We start from the raw sequence: 21,142 nt of genomic DNA, 5'->3' as shown, positions 1-21,142 counted from the left end.
AAACCACACTACCCTCTCTGCAACCAGCCACCTCCAAAAGCACCAGGTTCTGTATGCTGCCTGTCCCCAGCTGCTTCCAAATAAGATCCAAGACACACCCTTGCTTTTTCAGTTTTTCCTTTATTGTTCAGTATGGGACACAGGTGAGGTAAGACGTCTCACAAAGGTTGAAGCTGACAGGCTCCTTGCTGATGGAGCTGAAGGATGCAGACTGTGTGGTTCCTTCCCCCAGCACCAGTGGTCCCCTCCCACTGCAGTACTGCAGGGAAAGGGGGAGATACTGGCCAGGTGGGCTGTGGGTTCTTAACAGGTCAACAGGCAACTGAGGATTCTGCCAATTCAGAGGAGGCTGTCAAGACTTTGCTGAGACAGGCTCCCACTAACAGGACTCCAACATGGTGGGGGTGGTTAGCAGAACAACTAGAACAACGACCGTGGAGGGGGAAAGCCTTGGAGGAGGCCTCTGTACTGAGACGTGTGCAATGAAAGGTCCCTTCTTGTTTCCATTTTTTAACCACAAGGGACTGCTCCTCACAGGTGCTTCAGTGTTTGGCATTGATAATATCCACAAACTCTGGCTTGAGAGAAGCTCCACCAACAAGGAAGCCATCCACATCATGCTGAGAGGCCAGCTCCTTACAGTTGCTACCAGTGACTGAACCTAAAGAGGGAGCAGTGTTTTAAGGTCAGATGCAGCCAGGACAGGGCCAGGACAAAGGCAAGACCTGCAAGGTACCAGCCACCTCTTGCAGACAGCAAGACTGTCTCCCATTTACCCAAGTAAGCTAACAAACAAGCTAGTAGGTGGTGGTTCTTCATGCTCTGACAGTCTCAAGTTTCCTCACCAAGCAGAGCATGATGTACAACTACAGCAACAGGCAGAGAAACTAAGCACTTTCCTGCCCTGGAAAGTAGCTTCAGACTCACCGCCATAGATAATCCTAGTTGACTGAGCAACAGCATCAGACACATGGCTTTTCAGCCACCCCCGCAGCTTCTCGTGAACTTCCTGAGCCTGCAATAGAACACAAGAGTCCCACTGAGGGCCGAGCCATTCTGCACACAATTCCCTTCCAAAGAGAAGGGAACCGTTAGACAGTCTTTAAATCCTTAAGTCTAAAATTCTCTAAGTTGCTAAGAATCTCCAGAAAATCGTCACTAAGAATCCCCAGGAAGATTTCTTGAGTGGGAAGGGTCAGTTGGCATCAAATCAGCCACCCTTCTCCTGCTCATACCTGTTGGGGAGTTGCAGTTTTACCAGTTCCAATAGCCCAAACTGGCTCATAGGCAAGAACCACTTTACTCCAGTCCTTCACATTATCTAGGGAGGAGGGAGAAGATATAGGTAAGCACAATATCCTTATGCTGAGAAAAACAGAGCTCTTCTGATAACTGATAAAAAGAACACCCCTATTTTCTTCTCTTACCAGCAATAGCCTTGGTCTGTTCAAAAACCACCTTCTCTGTTATGCCAGCTTCTCTCTCATCCAGCTTCTCTCCAATGCAGGCAATGACTCCAAGGCCCTCAGCCAGAGCATGAGCCACCTTCTGCCCAATCAACTGGAAGTAGAAAAGAAACAAGGCAAACAATAAACCAGAGCTACTCTTGTAGTACTGTTTTAACTGCTCACCCTTCCAGTCTTTGCAGGCCCATCCAAACTGGACCATCTCACCATTCCATGAGGTCACTCACCTCATCAGACTCTCCAAAAACATGCCTCCGCTCTGAGTGGCCCAGGATCACCCATGCAGCTCCAATATCTTTGATCATTGCTGGGCTGAGGAGAAAGGAGATGACTCAAACCTCTGGAGGAAATTCAGGTCCCAGAGGCATCCTGACTTTACTCTTTCTCCAGGGCTCACCTGATCTCTCCTGTGAAAGCACCCTTTGGTACCTTATAACAGTTCTGTGCTGCAACTGCAATCTTTGCATCAAGCTTCTGACGGGCAAAGTCAAGGTAGATGGAAGGGGCTCCACAAACCACCTCTGGAAGGCAAAGCACATGGTTACCTTTGAGACAGGCAAAGGGCAGAAACTGTACCTAGCCACTGACCCCAAGAGGTCATCCCTCTCTCCCGGGAAGGCTCAGCCTGCCCCTCCTCGCTGACCTTTGGGGGGCTCTGTACTGCAAGACTATCCCGGCTATCCGATGACTCAACAGAGGGGAGGAAAGCCCTTTTCAGCGGGCTGACAGGCGATACCAGGCCGCTGGCCAGGTCACAGCGGTCCCTTGGAAAGCTCCCAACTGAGAAACCGATGGAGAATCCCACCCTGCGGGCCGGGCCGAGCCTGGCCTGGCCGAACCGGAGAGAGCCGCACCGGGCTCCGCCTGGGGCTGTAACCGGGCACGGCGGCGGGGCAGGGGCAGCGCTCCGCGTCCGCCGGTGGCGGCGGGGTGGGGGCCGGGCCCGGGGGAGGCGCGGGGCCGCCGGGGCCTGCGGGAGCAGGGAGTGCAGCCGGGGCGCCCCGGGGTTCGGCCGCACGTGTCCGCCGGACCCGCGGAATCCCGGATCCGGTTTCGCGGGTATATTTAGCGCCGCTGCCGACGGGTTATATTTAGGCCCCCGCCGCCCTCTGACATTTGCCGCTCCCCCGTCCGGGCCCGACCCGGGCCCGCTGGGCCGTGCGGGACGTGCGCTACGTGCGGGCCGCGCCCTCACCGGTGTCGGCGGAGAGCTTGGCGCCGTTCAGCGTGTGGATGAGCTCGCCCAGGCTCTTCTTGTCGCCGTTCATCTTCCAGTTGCCCCCCACGAAGAACTTCCTGGGCGCCATGGCGGGAGGGCCGGAGGGAACGAGCGGGGCCGGTACCGGAGGAGAGGCGAAGGTCAGCGACGGCAGCAGCGCGCGCTCAACCCGGCGCCCGGCTTTATAGCTCGGCGGCGCGCGCGGCCCCGCCTCCCCGCTAGCCCCGCCCACCCCCCGCCCGCGCTTCGCCCCAGCGAGGCGGGGACAGACGGACACAAGGCGGTATTTCGACTTTTATTTTGTCCCTCGTGTATTTTGGCATGTAAAGGGCACACAAGGGGAAGCGCTGCTCGTGGCCCACCTTGCTGCCTGCCCTGCGCCCCCGCCCAGCAGGGCAGGCAGGAGGAACCCCCCCCCCCATACACAAGCCACACGTAACACACAGGCCCCCTCCTCTCCTTCTGGACAGCAAGGAGGTGGCATCGTCCCACCAAGCAGCGAAGCACTAGGGCTGTGTGTCACCGGGGTGTGGACAGTGAGGACATTTCCTAGAGAAACAGATATTCCCACCCTCCCCCCGGACCCTCTTCAGTCATGTCCACAGGGGCTCCAGCCCCCAGTCAATTAGTCAATTAATTTGTCTCCTCCTGTGTCTCCACAGAGGGGCCATGAAGGGACTACTGGGGAAAGAGGAGCAGGGGAGAGAAGGACCCTACTCCCATCCTCACTGCCCCCACCCCTTCCTCCCCCATGCCTTCAGCCCACTCTCCCCCCACCACACACAGCAAGAGGATGTTCTAGCTGGGAATCCGCTGATAGAAGTAGATGTAGCCCAGGTCCTTCGGTGGCTTCTCAGAAGCACAGACTTTCTGGTCGTTGTAGATCACCCATCTGCAACAGGCACAAGAAGAGCTCAGGGATGCCATTCCATGGTTAAGACACAACTCCATTGAGTCCCCTCACCTGCTTTCATCCCTGATCCCCCCAAGACCTCTGAAGAAACAGGGTGGGACTTAAAGCAGTACCTCAAAGTCCCCTTATGCTGTGGAAATCCCTCTCACCTGCCGTCTTTCTTGATGTGACAAACGTAGTGTCCACACATAGTTGAAGTGCCCATGTGGCTGATGAAGGCAAACAGCTGGTATTCTTGAGAAGAGGAGGGAAGAAAGGATCATCAGGGAAAAAGGAAAGGCATCTTACTCTGAAACACCCTGTGCAAAGCCCTCTCTAGAGAAGGTCCCTGATGGTAGTTCTGTTGGGTAATAATTTAGAACTGGATCCCCATCAAATGTGCCTGTGAGTGGTCTTAAGGCCAAACATGTAGGGAAATGATGGTAACTTCCATTTAGCCTTCTCTCTTCCAACTTTTCATTTAGCCCATGGGTGCTGGATGGGTAAGGCAGGGATTCCCTCTCCATATGGCATCCAGCAGCCCGCAGCACTGGCACCAATTCTGCACACAGACTGGAACCAGATTTCCCTGAAGGGCAAAAAAGCCTTCTGGGAATTGAAAAAATGCAGCACAGCCCTTCCTGTCTTTCACTACACGGCACTTCCTCTGCCTCTCTCTTACTGGCTTCCAGGTAATTCCTACCCAGCCTGAAGGGTCTGGACTACATCACCATTCCTCCTCTTTTCCTCTCGGCTTCTATTTCAACAACCAAACCAGCTTCGTGACAGTTACTGCTCCTAAAACCTGTAGTACTGCATGGATCAGGGACAACAAAGTCATGTGGAGTTTGCACCCCAAAATCCACATTCCTACAGCGTGGAACTCACTTCCAGGCCCATCGCGCACTTTAGGACCCACAGGGACGGATTCAGAGATGGAATCAGCTGCCGAGTGCCCTTCTGAGATATCCATAGCAGCTTCTGCAAGGTCATCAATGTGACTAAAGATCCAATCCACAGCACGCTCCAGACTGTTGTTCTGGAAGGAAGAAGAGAAGACAGTGAACTCAGGAATCCCTGTTCCTGAGAATATCCTTGCACTCTGATGTCACCCATGCCTCTCACCGTCGCCCTGAGCGCTTTCATAGCGTGGTCCCGGGAGAAGCCCATGGAGACAATAGTGGCCACACTGTCTTCTGAAGGAGGGTCTGGGCAGGCAATAGTTGACCCCGGTCCACTGGATCCAGGGAGAACTAATGGGTTAGCAAAGTCTGCAGCAGGAAACAGAACACAGCTCAGAACAGTTAGATCTCTCTGGGACGGATACAGTCCAAGTCCAAACGACTTCAGTTTTCCATTGTGGCAGCGGGACAGGAAGTACCATGGCCCAGATGCAGTTAAGCTTCACTATGGCCATGTGGCCGCATACCTGGATCATCCATATGTGACATGACCCACATCATGGCCGCCTCAACCCCACTGTTCCCTGTGTAATATACGGCTTTGCGGCAGGCATCCATGGGAAAGCCCATCTCCACTAGCTGGATAATCACCGACTCATCCAACATGGGTGCTGTGGGAACACAGAGATTAGAGCCACCCACTCCCACCCATCCCTGCCTGCTCCATTTTGCGTAGTGTCACACAGCCTCCAAAGCCACCACTTCTGACTTTATTTCACACCAAGCTCCATCTCTCTGCTCTTCTCATCCTTTACCACCCTTGCTCTTCAGAAGTGCAGTCTCACACACAGGAATCCCAAAAGAACAAAACAACTGAACTCATGAACTTGGGAGCACTGGCTCCTCCCTAGGCTCCAAACCCAACCTCCCACTGTGGTTTGTGAAAATAAAATAACTGTACCAGTTAAATCTTGTATAAACCCCAGCTCTGCCTCCTCTAAATGCACCAGACATGCCACCCCACCAACCTGCACAGAACAGGAATCAACAAACTCCCTTGAATAACACCCTTGCATAACAGGCATGCAAGGGAGGCAGCCGGCAATCACTGACAGAGGGACAGGGAAAGTCCGAGCAAGTGGGAAACTGCTAGCATGGGAGACAAGGCAAGGAGAGCAGGGAAATGAGTCAGGCATCAGGAAGAGAGGAGGAGAATCACTAACATGTCGGAGAGGAGAAGTGAGGGGAGCAGAAGGAGTCGTCGTCCTCGTTGCCATAGAACCCCAGGCTACCTTTGGGCTCGTCTGGTGTCACCAGTGGGGGTGCGATGTCTGGCATTTCCTCTTCTCCATCCTGCAGCCCTGTTCCCTGCAGCGCAGAGATATCCAGCTCCTCTGGCATTTCAATGGAAACATCTGCAAAATAAAGTCTTGCTCAGCCTCCCCACAGGGGCAGAAACAAAGGATTTGGTTGAGAGATCTTGAAGGGTAAGTCCCTGGGGATGCCTGCAGCAACTTTTGGGGTACTTCCTTTCCTCTTTGCAATGATGACCACAATATCCATATGTGACTCCCAGTACCTATATGTTCTGTACTTCTCATTCTTCTTACCAAGCTTTTTGGGCACCCAGTCCAGACCGAAAGTGAACTTCTTGATCTGGATGACCAGATAATCTGGGAAAGAGGCGAACCGTGTTGTTCTGAAAGAGACACATAATATTTTTAAATACTTTGTCAGCAACGATTGAGGGCACCTAGTTGATTTAAGAAATCAGTGAGTAGGGCAGAGGCATATTCTAAGCCAGGAGGATACACCTATTTGTACAGCACTCCTGTGCTGAGCTTAGAGGTCCTCAAACAGAACAATTTCTAAAGAAGCCCTGACAAGATGGGACAGAGTGCAACGTTTACAAAATCTTGGGGGTTGAGGAAAAAGAGTACATGCTCTCTTACCCTCCAATCCTGTATTTTACAAGCCTCCTCACATTTTGGTGTTTAATTAAAAGTCTAACCCTTAAAAAATGTAGAGGAAATAATATCTTTTATTGGACCAACAGATACAGCTGCAGGAACTGACAAGCTTTCAAGCACAAGAGCACTTTTTTGGATATGAAGCAGAAGTGAATTTTAAGTTAACTGAATTTGATTGAACATTATTTTGGAATCTATGAAACAGAGGGGAATGTTTGTGAAGGGATAAGTGCCTGTGAGATAAGATACTTATTACCAGGGAAAAACTGCAACATGCTGTAGAACTAACTTAATCAATGGTAAAGTGTTTGAACACAACTCACTAAAAAGCAAAACAAAATGTTATTTTTCAATGTGATGTTTGTAGTAGCTATTTCTTACTAACAGAATATTTGTTAGAAAAATACTTCCAGCTTCTTCACTGCAGAAGAACACACAGTAGCATCACAGCAGAAAGCCGCTTACATTTGTAATCTTCTCACTCTACCTTTTCACTCTTGCATGTGCTCCAGGCAGTGAGAAAAATTAAAGCTGTTCTTTAAACTTTGCTACTAGCACTTAAGTTACCATTCTTAAAAAGAACTCTTGCATCTGTTACACTCAGCGTTTTTTTCTAATCTTAATAGATAAAAACTTAAAGAAATTTGAGAGACTATGCAAGACCACTGTCGCCATACTGTCAGTACTGATTCTAAAGCTAAATTTTACATTTACAAAAGCTACTAGTTTTCTGGAATATCACTGTATTTTCATAGCCTCTCAGTAACTGAAATCTGACTTCATCAACACTGCTGTTCTGCCCACTCGGGGCAACCACTCCAGCACTGACAGACTGATTCCCACTCTGCTTCAACCTTCTATGGGTCCAGGGTGTGGCTGACTACAAAGCTTCAGTAATGCTTCTTCCCCAAGCCACTACAAGTAGTCCCCAAAGATGCAGCTACAGCCAGTTTGTCACAGCCTAGCTGACACACACTCACTTGAGAGCCACAGACTTGGCCTGCAAGGCTGTGCTCCAGAAATCATCCACCTGCTCTGGAGCTCCATAGGCCTCTAGGCAGGAGCTGAAAGGCACCTTGGCTCGCACCAGCTCAGGCAGTGGCTGCTTCTCCTCCTCTGCCTGCCTCTTCTTCTCCTCATATTCCAGTAGTTCATCTAGAGAATAAAGCAGAGTCATCAAGGACCACCTCTAGGTACCTACAAAATGACTGGTGTAAGCTATACCCAGGGGCGGAACAGGCCTATAGATACACGCCATCAACAATGGAGCATAACTTCCAGAGCACTGTTCTGCTACTGCAGTCAGTCCTGGTTTGCTGAATCACAGGCCAGCTTGTGGTGTCTGAGGGAAAGGCTCCACAGGGACATCACCGTGTCACACCACCTCTGAAGAAATCAGCCTGATCCCACAAAAGCAGGAGAAGGATCTGGCCTCAGAAGTGGCAAAGAAGTCCCCTTCTCATTTAAGGAGTTCTGTAAGAATAGTACAATACACAAGCACAGAGTTTGCTACTGTTCAGGTCTTGGCACATTACTGACCTTTGTTGAGTGCAGCATCCATTGGCACAGGCAGCTGCATAATATAGTCCACACGCTGGGTATATTTCACCTTTTCTGTGGCCAGGCACTTCAGCTTCTCCTCCACCAGAAAACGGAAGACCTCGTTAGGGTTCTCCGAGCTGCGGCAGTTCCTCTGAAGAAGGAGAGATTAGAAGGACAAATGTAACATCAGAATGGCAGAAATAACTATCTGCAGTAGCAGTGATCCCACACAGGACGTGGCTGAAGAGTATTCACTTCTGTACCCAGTCCTCTTGAAAAGACAGCAAAGAGGAAACTAGAGCCAACTTCACTACCCCAGGAACCCATGGCACTCCTGCTCCTAAAGAAGAAAATTTGCATCTCCAGCTGTGCCACTCCCAGCAGAGATTTCTCCAAGGAATCAGCCCTGAAAACATGGCCAAGCATCTCTCCTTCTCTGCCTCGGCAGGTGCTGGCTGGCCAATTTCCCTGTGTTCTCTCCCTCTCTCTGCCCTGATTGCCAGCTTCTCACCTCCACTCCTTACCCTTGCTGTGGGGAGAAAACCAAGCTGGCTTTTCCATGATTTGACAGATAGACTCAACCATTACCTCCACCATATTGATGAAGTGCAGAAAGAATTCCTGGGCATCCTGCTGTCGGTTAGTGGAAAATTCTGGGTGCCCCTTTCCGATGAGGGACTTAAACATGCGTGGAGCAATGCCATTTTGCATACCCTGCAAACAACAAAGTGGAACAGGAAAGTGGTCATAATTTGCCAAGCATGTGTCCTGGCAAGTAGCACGCTACTCTTAGCCATGCTTTTCTTCAGGTGACACGGTCTTGGAATGAGCCTTAGGAAATGTCTGCAGAAAGGGTTCTCTCTCCTTTCCTACATAGTACACACAGTACCTCATGCAACACACACATCAAGAGGATGCCATATCTAAGGATCACCTTCTGATCAGGCTGCTGTTCCCCATCTGCAGAGGCTGGCCTTGAATACTCCCCAGAAAGCAGTCCATGGCCCAGTTTGGCTCTGGAATGATGAAGTCACTGTTAGCATCAAAACAGCTTCTTCCATCCCACATACTCCGGGAGCCACAGCAACCCATCCAGCTTTAACACTGTCAGTCTCACAGGTAACAGCTTTCTCTGCTGCACCAGACAAGATCATCTTATTGTGGTCTGCCCTCTGGCCCCAGGAGATATCACTGACTTCAAAGTTACCAGGACTTTTGGGCACCAACTTCAAGCACTGCTTGCACACTGAGTAGCACATAAAGGAAAAGCGAGTGCTGAGCCACATGGCAATTGTGTAACAGCCAAACTGAGCTGCAGTCCGACACGGGTAAGGTAGCAGTCTGTCTGACTGTGCAGGAGACAACAGGGCACAGGGAAACTGTCTGAACCAGAAATAGCATTGCTGTGAGCAGACTGATCACTTTTTCCCAGAGGAAAAATCAGGGATGACTGCATGAGGCACTTAATGGACAACAGAAGTGTTCAGGAACTTCCTCCTATGCTGACTCTCCTACTGTTTCACTTCACTCAAGTCATTCCCCATCAATACTGCCATTTGTCTGGAACCAAACCTTACCAATTCTTCCCTCTGCTTTCTGGCTGTCTCATCTTAATCCCCTCTAATTGAACAACTCACTCCAGGCTGTCCAAATTTAGAAACCACCCCTCCCACTGAGCTCCCTTCCACAAATGCCACCTTCCCTTTCTTCATCCCAAACCTCCACATGCTGCTTTGCCGTTTTAGAGCAGCTGTAGCATAGATTTCATGTATTTAAAATGTAAAACCCTCCCAAATTTGTGTTCCTCCATCTGCATATTCTCCTGCTATTGCTCACACAACACCTCTTGAGGGAAGCCTCTTTAAGCATATATAAATTACCCATTGAGAATAAAATTGACTAAATCTACATATTCCTTTGCTCTTTACAATCTCCCTCCATTGCAGACAGCAAGCACTTTTGCTGTTATGCAGACTGAAGCTGCCTACCAGAAATCCCCCTGGGGTGACAGACAATACTGTCTTCCCACATAACTCATTTAACAGCCTCCCATGAACACTGAGGTGCTCTCTGTCCTCTGCACCTAGGGCATTCAGCTGAATTTCTTAGCTTACATCCTTATTGATCACTGAGGATCAGTGTCTTCGGTGGTGGGCATGGAAACAGAGAGTGAGGGAGAAACCTGAACAAACCAGCAAAGAAGGGATGCACCCAGGCAGCTTTGGCCTTCCTTCTCTCACCAAAACTCTACGTACACTTGTGTGCTGAAGTCCTGTGTGGGGTCTGAAGGTGCGCTTTGGAATATCTTCTCCAGCTTGTCCACGTACCTGCAGAGCAAAATGAGACAATCTAAGGGATATATAGGTTCATCTAGTATAGAGGCAGTTCTGAGCATGATTACTGTAACAGAAGCTCCCAGCTCTAGGAGACCTTTCTACTGATCCCAGACTAATGGAAAAGGGTGACTAAACTCACTTACTTTCTCTGGAAGTCTGGGATACTGAACAGCACCTGCATCACAGAATTGAGGTAGCAACTGTTGCCCAGGTTACGGATACCAGTGTACCCAGGCCCATAGAGAGGCTTGAGCTGCACGCCAGACTCCTGGATGAGCTCCCACTCCCCAATGCGCTGATTCATGTCTATTTCCAGTTCTGTCATTGTTTTGTCTGTCTGCAGAGGGAAAGAACAGGAAAAATCCTCAAGACAGACTCAAGGGCACATTAGAGATGTGAAAAGTTGTGGAGATACACATAGTCAAATCCACTGTGGTTTATGCTATTCAGAGAGGAGGAAGAAACAAGAATTGTTTCTATATATCTGAATACCTGTGACAGAAAGAGGAAGGATGACAAACACGGGAGAAATCTGAACCATTCCTTGAAAAGAGGCATAGAAATCACCCACTAACACTGAATCTAGGGAACAAAGCTCAGCACCTGGGAGTCTCTGCCCACAGTACTGACACATAACCCCAAGGAAATAAACTTGAGGGACATGAAAGAAAGGCAAAAAAGGCAGTGAAAGAAGAGAGGTAGATGAGATAACTCTCTGTGTGACAAAAAAACCCAGGGTTTCTTGATCAGGAATGGTTCTGCATAGTCACAGAAAGCTGGAATCCAACCAAAATACCTAGAGTTGCTACTCTCTCCCTCTCAGCCTATGAAGGATCACCCTTCCCCCTCACCTTCTGCATCTTGAGCATGTCAATCCCAAAGTGTGCCAGGTGTTCTGCCAGGTTGGGATCCAACACCATGTCATCCTCGTCATAGGAGTAGACATCTATGCAGGAACACAGAGGAGAAACAGAGACTTATAATGGCCTATGATCTCAAATTCACAGCTGGATGAAGAGAACAGAGTGCTCAGAACTGTGAGTTTTGACAAACTGGGCAGTTGGGGTTTCTTTTCCTCCTCAGCAGAATAGCATCACAGAACACTGAGATTCCTCTGAACGACGTGACAAGACAAACAACTTTGCCACTGATCGAGGTACAGAGGTACACATATGGTTGGAGTGAGGAAATTGGGTTACTGTGCCATATACTCTCTGCTTAAGATTTGGACACAAAATTCCTTGATAAACACCCCACCACGGAAAATAAGATGGCAACCTGGATAACTATTCTAAAGTCCTCCAGTTACAAGGGAGTGGAAGAGGAAGGCAAGGTTTTATCAGCTGTTTCTTCACCTCATACAAGAAGTACATCAGAGTGGGGAAGTTCACAATGGGATGACACTGCACATTCCAGGTCATAAGATGGGCAGCATTAGTCCCATACCTGGAAATCCTCCCTGACCTGCCTTGTCAGAGACCCAAGTCAGCCCGAGTGTGCCTGGGATTTCCCCACAGAGGATCCCCTTCTCACCAGCCCCATCAGGAGTAATTGTTCCCAGTTTCACAGCCAGTGGGTAGCCAGTTTCTCGGTAATGCTCGACCGCGTGATTGTTGCCACCACTGCCATCAAAGTAGCGCCGACCACAGAGGATGGCTCCGTCCGTCATGTTCAGCCACAGGTTCTCCTTCATGTCACACTTGCTGCACTTCCAGCCACTATGGACAAGGAACAGAGAAAAAGAGATCAGAGCGAAAACCTTTGGATCCTACCTCCCCAGCCCTCTCCATTACTACCCACTGCTGACCGCATTACCTGCACTATAGGCAATCTCAATCCTCTTTCATTTCAGAACACTGAGCATCCTGAAATGCCTTAGTTTGCCATCTCCCCCGAATTTACTATAACAAGGCACACTCAGAGACTCACAAAAGCAGTGTCATCTGCTGCTGCAGTGCAGGACAGGAGAAGAAAGTGACGGGGACAGGTCTGGGACACACCTAGTTTCAGTACTAAGCTCACCATGGTGGGATGCGGACGTCGTTCTGAAGTTGGTGCAGAGAAAAAGCGTGTTTGGAAACACGTCGAACCTCCCCATCCCAAGCTTGCACCTCCTGCTTCCGTGAGGCTGAATCTGCTGTCAGGATGGCCTCAATTGCACTGGCAATCTGGAATTAGGACAGCAAGAAAAAAACATGAAGGGCACATGGAAAGAAGCTTCCAGTAGCACAACACTGTACATTTAGGCAAGTCAGTTGTGTTATGGAGCCTCAGTCACACACAAGCCAGGACTTCATAATATAAAGAACTGTGTAAATGCAGAACAGTCCTGCTTATTGCCAGCTGAGACTTCACAGCAGCTCTGCAGGATCCCTTTCACAGGGTAGTGTTTCCTTCTCTGTAAAGGTACATTTCCTCATCAATAGAAAACACAGGCCTACACTCAAACATACCCTATCTCTGACCATGTCTGGTAGGCCCTCCAGCCCATCACGAGGAATATCCAAATGGTCTGGGAAAATTACTATTTTTACATCTTCGTCATATTCAAACTTTTCTTCTGTGATGTCAAATCCACCTTCTACACCTACAAGAAGAAAAAAACATTGTGGTAACAGGTAAAACCAAAGAGCTCGCCAAGCTTCTTTACCCAGAGTTTACATGAAATAAAGCACTATGACTAAGATAAAGCTCTAAATCAGTGATCTACAACCTTTCTTCCACTTCTGGATCCCAAAATTTCTGCTGTCGGTGTGGACTTCACAGAAGCAAATATAAGCCCAATGACAACAGGTTTGCCTTTTCCCAGCTCTTTTTACCGATGCTTAAAAAGAGTCTCTAGACCCTGACTACAACCAGAAAAAAAACACTTGTTCTAGAACAGAGCCAAGATAAAGCACTGGTGTTCATCCTTCACCAGAAGACTCAAGATGGTGAATGGAGATGCGCATGAAGAGATCATCTTGCAGCCCTGTGCACAGGTCAGCTCTGCCAGCATCTTTAAGGAGCCTGCCTCTGTTTCTTGCCTTTTCCAGAAAGGATAGTTCAGAGTCCTGAACTCAAGCAAGAAGAACCAGGAACTCCCCTGGAACATCCAGAATCGCAGAAAAAGTCTTAGGAAAGGTATAGTGCTAGTAGTTTCTCATGTACACTTAAGCCTTGCTTTCCAGAGGTTGAAACAGAAATGGGAGATCCATACATAAAAGGTTATTTGCCAGCTGCCAATAGTCATGATGGATGTTCACCTAAAACATCTGTAGTTTCTGCAGATTCCCTCAACTACAGCAGGGAACAGTTTCTGAATTATGTAGGAACTCAGGGAAAAAGCTTGGCCGTTCCTGTTCTCCAGGTGTTCACATGCTACATCCCAGAAGGAAACGGGCAAGACAGACAGGGTTTATTAGCAGCCTAAACCCCCTGACTTTTTAAACTGAATTTCCTTTATTCCTTGAACAATTGCACATTGTGGCTCCAATAACCTCTGCAACAGATCTACGAACATCTGTGACTGCAACAAATCTCTGCAGGGAATACAAGCTTTTGCTGTGCAGTGTCTCTGCCTCAAGAATCTTCTGTGTGACACAGTTCTGATAACCACTACTGCATTTCCTTAAAACATTATTGGCAAAAACACCCAGTTCCATGAGATCTTCTGCAACTCCCTCCTTAGATACCTACAATTTTTACACTGTGCACAAACTGCTACCTATGAATACAGTGATTTTAGAAATACCTGAAAACAGTCCCCAGCATCATGCAACAACATACCCAGATAATCCTCTTCTGTGCCTCTTCGGCACAGCCCAGAGAGATTTCCTGTCACCACTTCACAGAGTAAAGCAATACACAATCCCCCAGGGCATTACACGATTCCCAAAATCTAAACGAACTAAACCAGACTGGTGAGGTTCCCTCAGTGGTTATATGAACCTTCTGAGGCTCTATTTGAGGAAGAGTGTCTTCAGCCAGCAGACTGACTCCTAGTCCTTTCCCCCCCACTTATAGCCAACACCTTGCCACGAGGCACACTGCTTCCCTTTCCATGGTATCTACGCACCACAGATTACAAAAGTCATTCAACCAACATTCAGGCATAGGAGGCAAGCACTGTAGATTTCTTTTTTTTTTTCCATGGAGAGGGGAGAATGAGGTACAGAGAGATCAAGGGCTACATTTTGCAGCTAATGACATTTTGCCCTGAAATCTTTCTAGTACTTTAAAAAAATCTCCTGTGTCAGGATTAGCTAAACCACCATAGTTCGGCTAAAATAAAGATAAAAAAAATCTCTCCTGAACTTAAGACCACTGTGTCACAGGGCTAATACTTTCTTTTATTCTCTCCTGATCCATTCACACCACTAAACTGTTATCACAGGCAGATATTTGCCAACCCACTGATAACACTTCTCTCAAGACCTTTGTAGAATTCAGGATGCAGAAGTAACTCATAATGCAGACTGGGCCTCATCTCTCCAAAAGCAGTATAATTGTATCAATAAAAGCACTGGCTACCTGAAGAAACATAGATTCTAGTCTCAATTTTGCTAGAAGTGATCTTTTGGACTCCATTCAGCTCACCATCCAAACAGAGAGCAGCTGACAGCCTTAATAGCAGTGTTTGTGCTCCGGCAGCAGTGGAAAAAGTGAGCCAAAAGCAAGATGTTCCCAGTCCAGGTTCTGGATTTCCCTCTAGTGGTCAGCTTCCAGCAAGCCAAGAACCTGTTACTGCTACAAATGTTCCTGTCCTCTGCTTTATGTGTCTCCATAATGGTTCAGAAATTACGAGCTGAGACTGCACCAAATAAGCAGCATCTCCACTGATTGCCATGACAGCCTTTTCAGTTGGTGCAAGAGAATAATGGAACACCAGCCCTGTTCTTCAAAAAGAAAGGGCTTGTTTTTAGTATTTTAATGTTCACATGTATTTTCTCCAACATCAGCCTTGTATTTCAAAGACCTATTGAGCCAAAAACGTTAATACAGCATTTACCATTAACTTCTTCCCCATCTATATCAATAACACTAGTTCGATATCTGAGAAGTTTACAGAATAGTTTATCTGTCAGAAGCTTCAAACTTACTTTTCTCAGACTTATATATTTTCTCAAACTTCCTTTAGCCCCACACTGGGCACATCCTGTTTAAGCAACAATCCCATTCTGGTTATAACCATAACAAGCTGAGCCAGAGGATACAAAATGTATTTATCCACAGAAAACATGATGCAACTTTGGACACAAAACACAACTACCACCTCAATGACTGTTCTGCAGAAACTATTCACCTGAGACACATTAGAAAACGTGAAGTCTTACTTTGGCCAGTCATACTAGCCCAGAGGAGTAAAGGCAAAAGAGACGAGCCAGGCAGCTCCAGAGAGCTGGCTCAAAACAACAAGGACCACAGAGTGCACAAGTACTTCCTTACCAATAGCCAAGCGAGTTGGTTTCTTCCTTGGGGGGTCCCCAGCACTGGAATTGGTGTCTTCTTCCTTCTATGGCATTGACAAGAAATACGGAAATAGAATTAGGGGGACAGGCAAGCGGTGAGGGGCCTTAAGGATTGAAATTAAGCTACCCTGAGAACAGAAGGAAGCTGGGCCGAAATAGCATGGGCAATCCATACAACAATGCAACACAAGCAGAGCTGAAGGACTGGTGTCCCTCAATTCACCAGGAAAAACATCAGTTGTGTCTGAGGAGAATAAACTGTATCTGGTTGAATAAAGAGACACAGCCCAGCTCTCAATTTCAGAACAAGTTTGAGCATATGTATTTTTATTTTTTACCGGTTTACGTGTTCTTTTGAGATGCAGATAGACCCGCTGGCCTGTTTTCTGATAGTGCCTTTCCACATACTGCTTCCCAAAGCCCAGGAACGTGTTCATGCAGATATACAAGCCGCCATCTGACTCCTGGAAGGAAGGAGGAATAAAACTGAAGGGAGGTGGGAAAGAATGCCATTCCAGCTGCTAGGATAGGCACGGAAAACTAGTCATTACTCAGTAAATCATGGCAACAGCTCATTCCTACATACCAGTCACTTAGCAGCGAGTCAGAAATAAGATGGCAAGCCCCTGCCTGGCTGTCCCACAACAGGCACTCCTGTCATGATGACATATTAAAAAAACTATTTGCCTGTTCACTTATGGCAGGGTGCTACTGAACCAGGAAAGTCTGAGCTTCCCCAGGAGTCTACCTTGCAAAAGGCCCTTAGCACTCACAGTTCACAAGTTCAGAGCACAGTACAATCATTACCAGCAAAACTGTGGTACCCTGTCCAAGAGCATGATTCCCAATGCCACAGGGAATGCTGCCAAGCTACAGTGTGAATAAGGTTAACAGACCACTGTTTACTTTTGCTATTGGGTTCAAAAGCTTGTGAGCAGCTCCAAAACAGACACAGAATGAGCCCCACTATCCCCCCAGCAGCTGGAAAACACCATGCTCGTTCAGCAGAAGTATCCTTTTAAAACTGAAGGGGTGAGAGACCCAAATGCAGAGGCTGGAAAGAGTGAAACCACTAAGGTCTCAGCAGCAGCTTAGACAGTCAGAGTGGGCAGTGCACGGCTAGGCATCACTGTGGGACTCGGGGAGGGGATGAGGGCCAGGATGCCATGTGCCGCTTCCTCGAAGGACCCGTATCTTCCAATTACAGTCCATTTCTGGTGGGCTGGGGCTCAGCCCGGACGAGCACCCGCGGAGAAGCCCAAGGGGGAACCTCGCTCTCCTGCCGCCTGCGCCTCCCCTGGTCCGCCTAGGCCGGGCGTGGGTAGCGCAGGAGACGCAGGGATGCCGGTGGGGTGGAGATGGCTAGAGAAGGGACCACTGCCATCTTAATGACACAGCACGGCCTTGGCCCCCGCCTGCCGGGCCACACCGCGCGGCGAGGCTGGAGGAGGTTCAGACCCCGGCAGGGCGGGACCCCCGGCTCGCCTCCCGCCGCCAATGGCGGGCCCAGGGCGCGCCCCAACCCCCCGCCCATCGCCGGACCGCAAGTCCCAGGGAGGCCCCGCAGCGGCGGGTCCGGGCCGGGGGCACCCACTCCCTAGGGCCGGCCGGGCCGGGCCGCGGCTGGTCGGGGAGAGCGCCCTGCCCACGCCCGCCCTGGTCCCAGAACTACAGACCCCAGCGCGCCGCGGGCGGGCTGGACGCGCCGCAGGGCACGCCGGGCGCTGTAGTTCACGAGGGCCCCGCAGGCCGTCCCGGTGCGGCCGCCGCAGCCGCCGGGGAACCACAAGTCCCATGAGGTCCCGCGCGGGCGGCGCCCGGGAGGGCGGCAGGGTGTGAGCCGGCCGCGGCGGGAGTAGCCCGGGCGAGCAGGCGGGCCGGCGGGCCGGCGGCGGGGCGCGCTTACCGGCGTGTCGAAGGAGAAGGCGCACTCGTCCTTGTGGACGCGGTCGCCAGCCTTGGGCACCCGGATGGACGGCAACACGGACAGCAGCGCCTCGCTCAGCTCCGCCATGACAGCGGCTCACTGCGGCACCGCCCTCAGCCCCTCCCCGCCCAATCGCAGCCCGGCGCGATCAGGTGGGTTCTGGCCAGTCAGCAGTGAGGCTGAGGCCCGAGCTGGTGGCGCCCACCGGCCGGCTCGACCAATCGCAGCCACCCTGCATCCGTCACAGGGGGTGGTGCCGGGCTTCTTGACCAATAACAACGCAGAACGGGGCGTGGGGGGCGGGTCAGTGTCCGAAGATTGACAGCGGGACGAGGCGGGACGTGACGGGCGGGGACAGCGGGGCCGGCGGGCGGACGGGGGCGGGGACGATGGGCGGGGCGTGTCGGGCCCCGCCCCCATGCGACGGCCAATGGGCAGCGGCACCGGCCGGCGCGCGGGAGATTTGAACGGCGCGGCCCAGCAGCAGCGCAGCCGTCACTGCCATGGGCGTCTCGGGCAGCGCCCCTGCCACCCCCGCCGCGCCCTGCAACAAGCACCTAGCGCACGTCAGCGACCCCCGCTCCCCCACCGCCGGCATTCTGCGCACCCCCATCGAGGTAGGCGCCCTCCCGGCCGCCGCCGCCCCGCCCCGGACGGCTGCGGCCTGCCGCCCCCACGGCTGCCCTCTCCGCAGGTGGTGAGCTCCCCGGCGGGCAGCCCGCAGCCCAGCCCCGCCGAGCCGCCGGCGGGCACCGCCCAAGAGCGGGACCCGCGCTCGCCCACGCCCGGCATCTCCCGCACGCCCATGAGAGCCGTGTCGAGTGGTAAGTGAGGCGGGTGCGGGGGTGCGCGGGGTAGGGGCTGCCCGGCCCGGCGGCTCACCCCACCCTCCTCCGCCCCCGGCAGACAGCGTGGACCGCCTAGTGAAGCAGCTCAGCGAGGCCTTCGGGGCAGAGGCCGCGGCCCCGGAGCCGGCGCCGCCGGGAGAGACCGATCCCGCCGAGGAGCCGGCCCGGCGGAGCGCCCCGCCCGCGGTGGGGGAGCCGGAGGGTCCGCTCTCTCCCAGCACGGGCCCTTCTCGGCCCGCCCGCCCCGCCGGGCACGGCTTGACCTTCGGTAAGTGCTCGGTGTGGCGGTGACAGGGCTCCGTGTGCCCCGAGAGCCGCCCGGGTCGCGGTGTGAGCAAGTCGGGGCTCTCGGCAGCCTCGGAATCAGTTGCCTTCTCCAGGCTTTGCCCCCTGACAGAAGCCTTGTCCTCATCCCCCGTTTCGGCTGTGTCCCACCACCCCGGGCAGCCTGATCTGGAGGCTCTGCAGCTGGGAGGCCCCTTTGGGAGGTGTTGGGTTATCAAACCTGTTTCTTTGAAGAGTTGAGAAATTGTGTTTTCAACCTGTAGTCAAAACCAAGAGGTATATGTAAACTGCTCCCCTCTCTGAGATGGGTTTGTGATTATGGAGACCTATTCAAAGAAACCTTTCAGCTTTTCCTTGGGAAGAGTTAGGGAGCAAAGGTGGGAAGCACAGTCACAGTGCTATGGATGAGTCTGTGATGTGGACTCTGCTACAGAAAGCTCTGTGCTGAGCATCTCTCCTAGGAGGAGAGGCTGAGAGCTGGGACTGTTCTACCTGGGGTAGAAAAGGCTCAGGGGGTATCTTATGATACACATATAAATAACGGAAGGGAGAGCCAGGCTCCTTTCAGTGGTGGGACTAGAGGCGACAGGGACAAAATGGAACACAGGAAGCTTCTGAACATCAGGACACACTTTTTTTCACTGAGAGGGTGACTGAGCACTGGAGCAGGTTGCTCAGAGAGGCTGCAGAATCTCCATTTGAGAGATTCAAAAACGACCTGGACATGGTGCTGGGCAACTGGTTCTAGGTGGCCCTGCTGGAGCAGGTCCTCTGAGTTCCCTTCCAACATCAACCTTTCTGTGATCCCTTTGCCTAGAAGTCCTCAGGTAAGTCTTTGCTGCACAGGCAAGCAAGCTAGATCATAAAGGCCGGGAGGCATTTAAAATCTAGGACCTTCTAGCCTTGTTGTGATGCACTGATGTGTTTCCTTCTGTCAACTAGTGAGCAAGCCTGTAAGACACAAGCCCAACAACAAAATCATGGCAACATCTGGAGGAACTGGCCGCTCTCCCCTCAGCATTCTACGAGATGACAATTCTCCCAGTACTCCTGCTCCTCGCCAGGTAAAGCTTAATGGGTCATATTGTGGGACAGAAAATGGGCTGGAAAAAGCCAAATCCTTCAGTTTCTGTGTGTTGTAGGGCCCCAATTTGGAACTGTGGTCTCCTAGACCTGTAGAGCCTAGTAACTTCATAAACATTTTTCTGTGGGTCAGCCCTGTCCTTAGGTGCCTACAAGTCTTGTTTAATGTCTGTCTTAGGTCTTAACATGATATTGCCCATTTCAGTGCATTCTTTCTCTTTAGGCTGTAGAAAGAAGTCCATCACTTTTTTACATTGTTACAAGAGAGCCAAAGCTGAATGGCCTGAAAATAGGCTACATGTTTCACTGAGAATTACCTAACCATCAATTAATTTGTGTTTTACACTTTGTTTGGGTTTTTTATTTCTCTAGGGCAAGAAGCATGTGTTGGGAGAGAACCTTGGGGAAAAGAAGGAAGTGACAGTGGACTTGAGCAGGAGCCTTAAATCTGGGAACTGTGCTTGGAATGACTTGAACAAAGAGAACCAACAGTGTCCTTTTGTGGAGAATTAGAGATTTCCTTTTTCAGGATCTTGCTGTAATTTGAGTTTTCTAGGGGGGGAAAATCCTGCAATAGAGTGAAATTCTAGAGCAGTGATCACACTTCTTGTCTATCCCTGTGGGGAAAGATTATTCTCTCTTTCTCTCCCCCTCCTAGTTTGCCATGTCTTATGTACAGCACAGACTTTGGCTCTTCTATTGTACATTGCTGTATTGATTTTTCTGTTGATTTTTTTTTTATCTGTGGTAAATAAATTTGTGTTAAGCCTTTAGCCTTTGCTGACTGTATGTCCTGATAGGACAGCAGGAGCCCCCTGCTTGCCCAGCACGATATTTTCTTTGGGGACAAGGGTTCATGAACAAATAGTTCAACTTCCCATTAGCCCTAAAAACTGTAACACGCGGAAGGGTCTGGTCTTGAACCCACATGCTCTAGCAAGGGCCAGGAAGTTGCAGCTCCGTGCAGGAGACTGTACATTTGGGGTTGCTTCTGAAGTTAAACTGCCTGCACTGGCCTAAAACTAATGTATACAAAGGACTGTAGACTATTGCAAGGGTCTGGCATGAAGGTGAGATCCAAAATAGCGTGGGATAGTATTGTGTGCTAATACTGACCTTCTGTCGATAAGTCGCTAAACCTTGCTGACCATCAGCTCTCCCTAGCACAGCCTTGGGACCCCAGGATGTTGTTATGAGCCAACAAGTGGAATAGGGACTGAAT

General features: G+C 50.6%; 3 protein-coding genes across 4 annotated transcripts; 1 reads left to right on the top strand and 2 right to left on the bottom strand.

Moving 5' to 3' along the window:
- Positions 1 to 100: 100 nt before the first annotated feature.
- TPI1 (triosephosphate isomerase 1) lies at positions 101 to 2,909 on the bottom strand. The gene is made up of 7 exons (XM_064644663.1): positions 2,662 to 2,909; positions 1,864 to 1,987; positions 1,694 to 1,778; positions 1,428 to 1,560; positions 1,236 to 1,321; positions 928 to 1,015; positions 101 to 661 (listed from the first exon to the last, which is right to left on the bottom strand). The coding sequence occupies exons 1-7, from the start codon at positions 2,771 to 2,773 to the stop codon at positions 543 to 545; spliced, it is 747 nt and encodes a 248-aa protein (XP_064500733.1). The 5' UTR covers positions 2,774 to 2,909; the 3' UTR covers positions 101 to 542.
- A 58-nt stretch (positions 2,910 to 2,967) lies between these two features.
- USP5 (ubiquitin specific peptidase 5) lies at positions 2,968 to 17,840 on the bottom strand. 2 transcript variants are annotated; one of them, XM_064644638.1, is made up of 20 exons: positions 17,684 to 17,840; positions 16,116 to 16,241; positions 15,755 to 15,821; positions 12,781 to 12,914; positions 12,350 to 12,495; positions 11,861 to 12,045; positions 11,179 to 11,273; positions 10,471 to 10,664; positions 10,247 to 10,318; positions 8,926 to 9,007; positions 8,580 to 8,705; positions 7,989 to 8,142; positions 7,430 to 7,604; positions 6,090 to 6,178; positions 5,703 to 5,894; positions 5,007 to 5,150; positions 4,703 to 4,848; positions 4,466 to 4,616; positions 3,748 to 3,832; positions 2,968 to 3,577 (listed from the first exon to the last, which is right to left on the bottom strand). In XM_064644638.1, exons 1-20 carry the CDS (start codon positions 17,789 to 17,791, stop codon positions 3,484 to 3,486), a joined length of 2,565 nt encoding a protein of 854 aa, XP_064500708.1. In that variant the 5' UTR covers positions 17,792 to 17,840; the 3' UTR covers positions 2,968 to 3,483. The 2 variants fall into 2 exon arrangements, with proteins under 2 accessions (XP_064500708.1, XP_064500709.1); XM_064644639.1 differs by having other exon boundaries at positions 5,772 to 5,894.
- A 285-nt stretch (positions 17,841 to 18,125) lies between these two features.
- On the top strand, positions 18,126 to 20,693 carry CDCA3 (cell division cycle associated 3). Its single transcript, XM_064644665.1, has 5 exons — positions 18,126 to 18,321; positions 18,399 to 18,528; positions 18,611 to 18,820; positions 19,780 to 19,901; positions 20,293 to 20,693. Exons 1-5 carry the CDS (start codon positions 18,208 to 18,210, stop codon positions 20,431 to 20,433), a joined length of 717 nt encoding a protein of 238 aa, XP_064500735.1. The 5' UTR covers positions 18,126 to 18,207; the 3' UTR covers positions 20,434 to 20,693.
- The last annotated feature ends 449 nt before the right edge of the window (positions 20,694 to 21,142 follow it).

The sequence above is a fragment of the Pseudopipra pipra genome, chromosome 2, assembly GCF_036250125.1.
Source record: "Pseudopipra pipra isolate bDixPip1 chromosome 2, bDixPip1.hap1, whole genome shotgun sequence".
In the NCBI taxonomy this organism is placed as follows: Eukaryota; Metazoa; Chordata; class Aves; order Passeriformes; family Pipridae; genus Pseudopipra; species Pseudopipra pipra.
The sequence above is the reverse complement of the archived record's forward strand: the minus strand, read 5'-3'. Positions and strand labels throughout refer to the sequence as shown.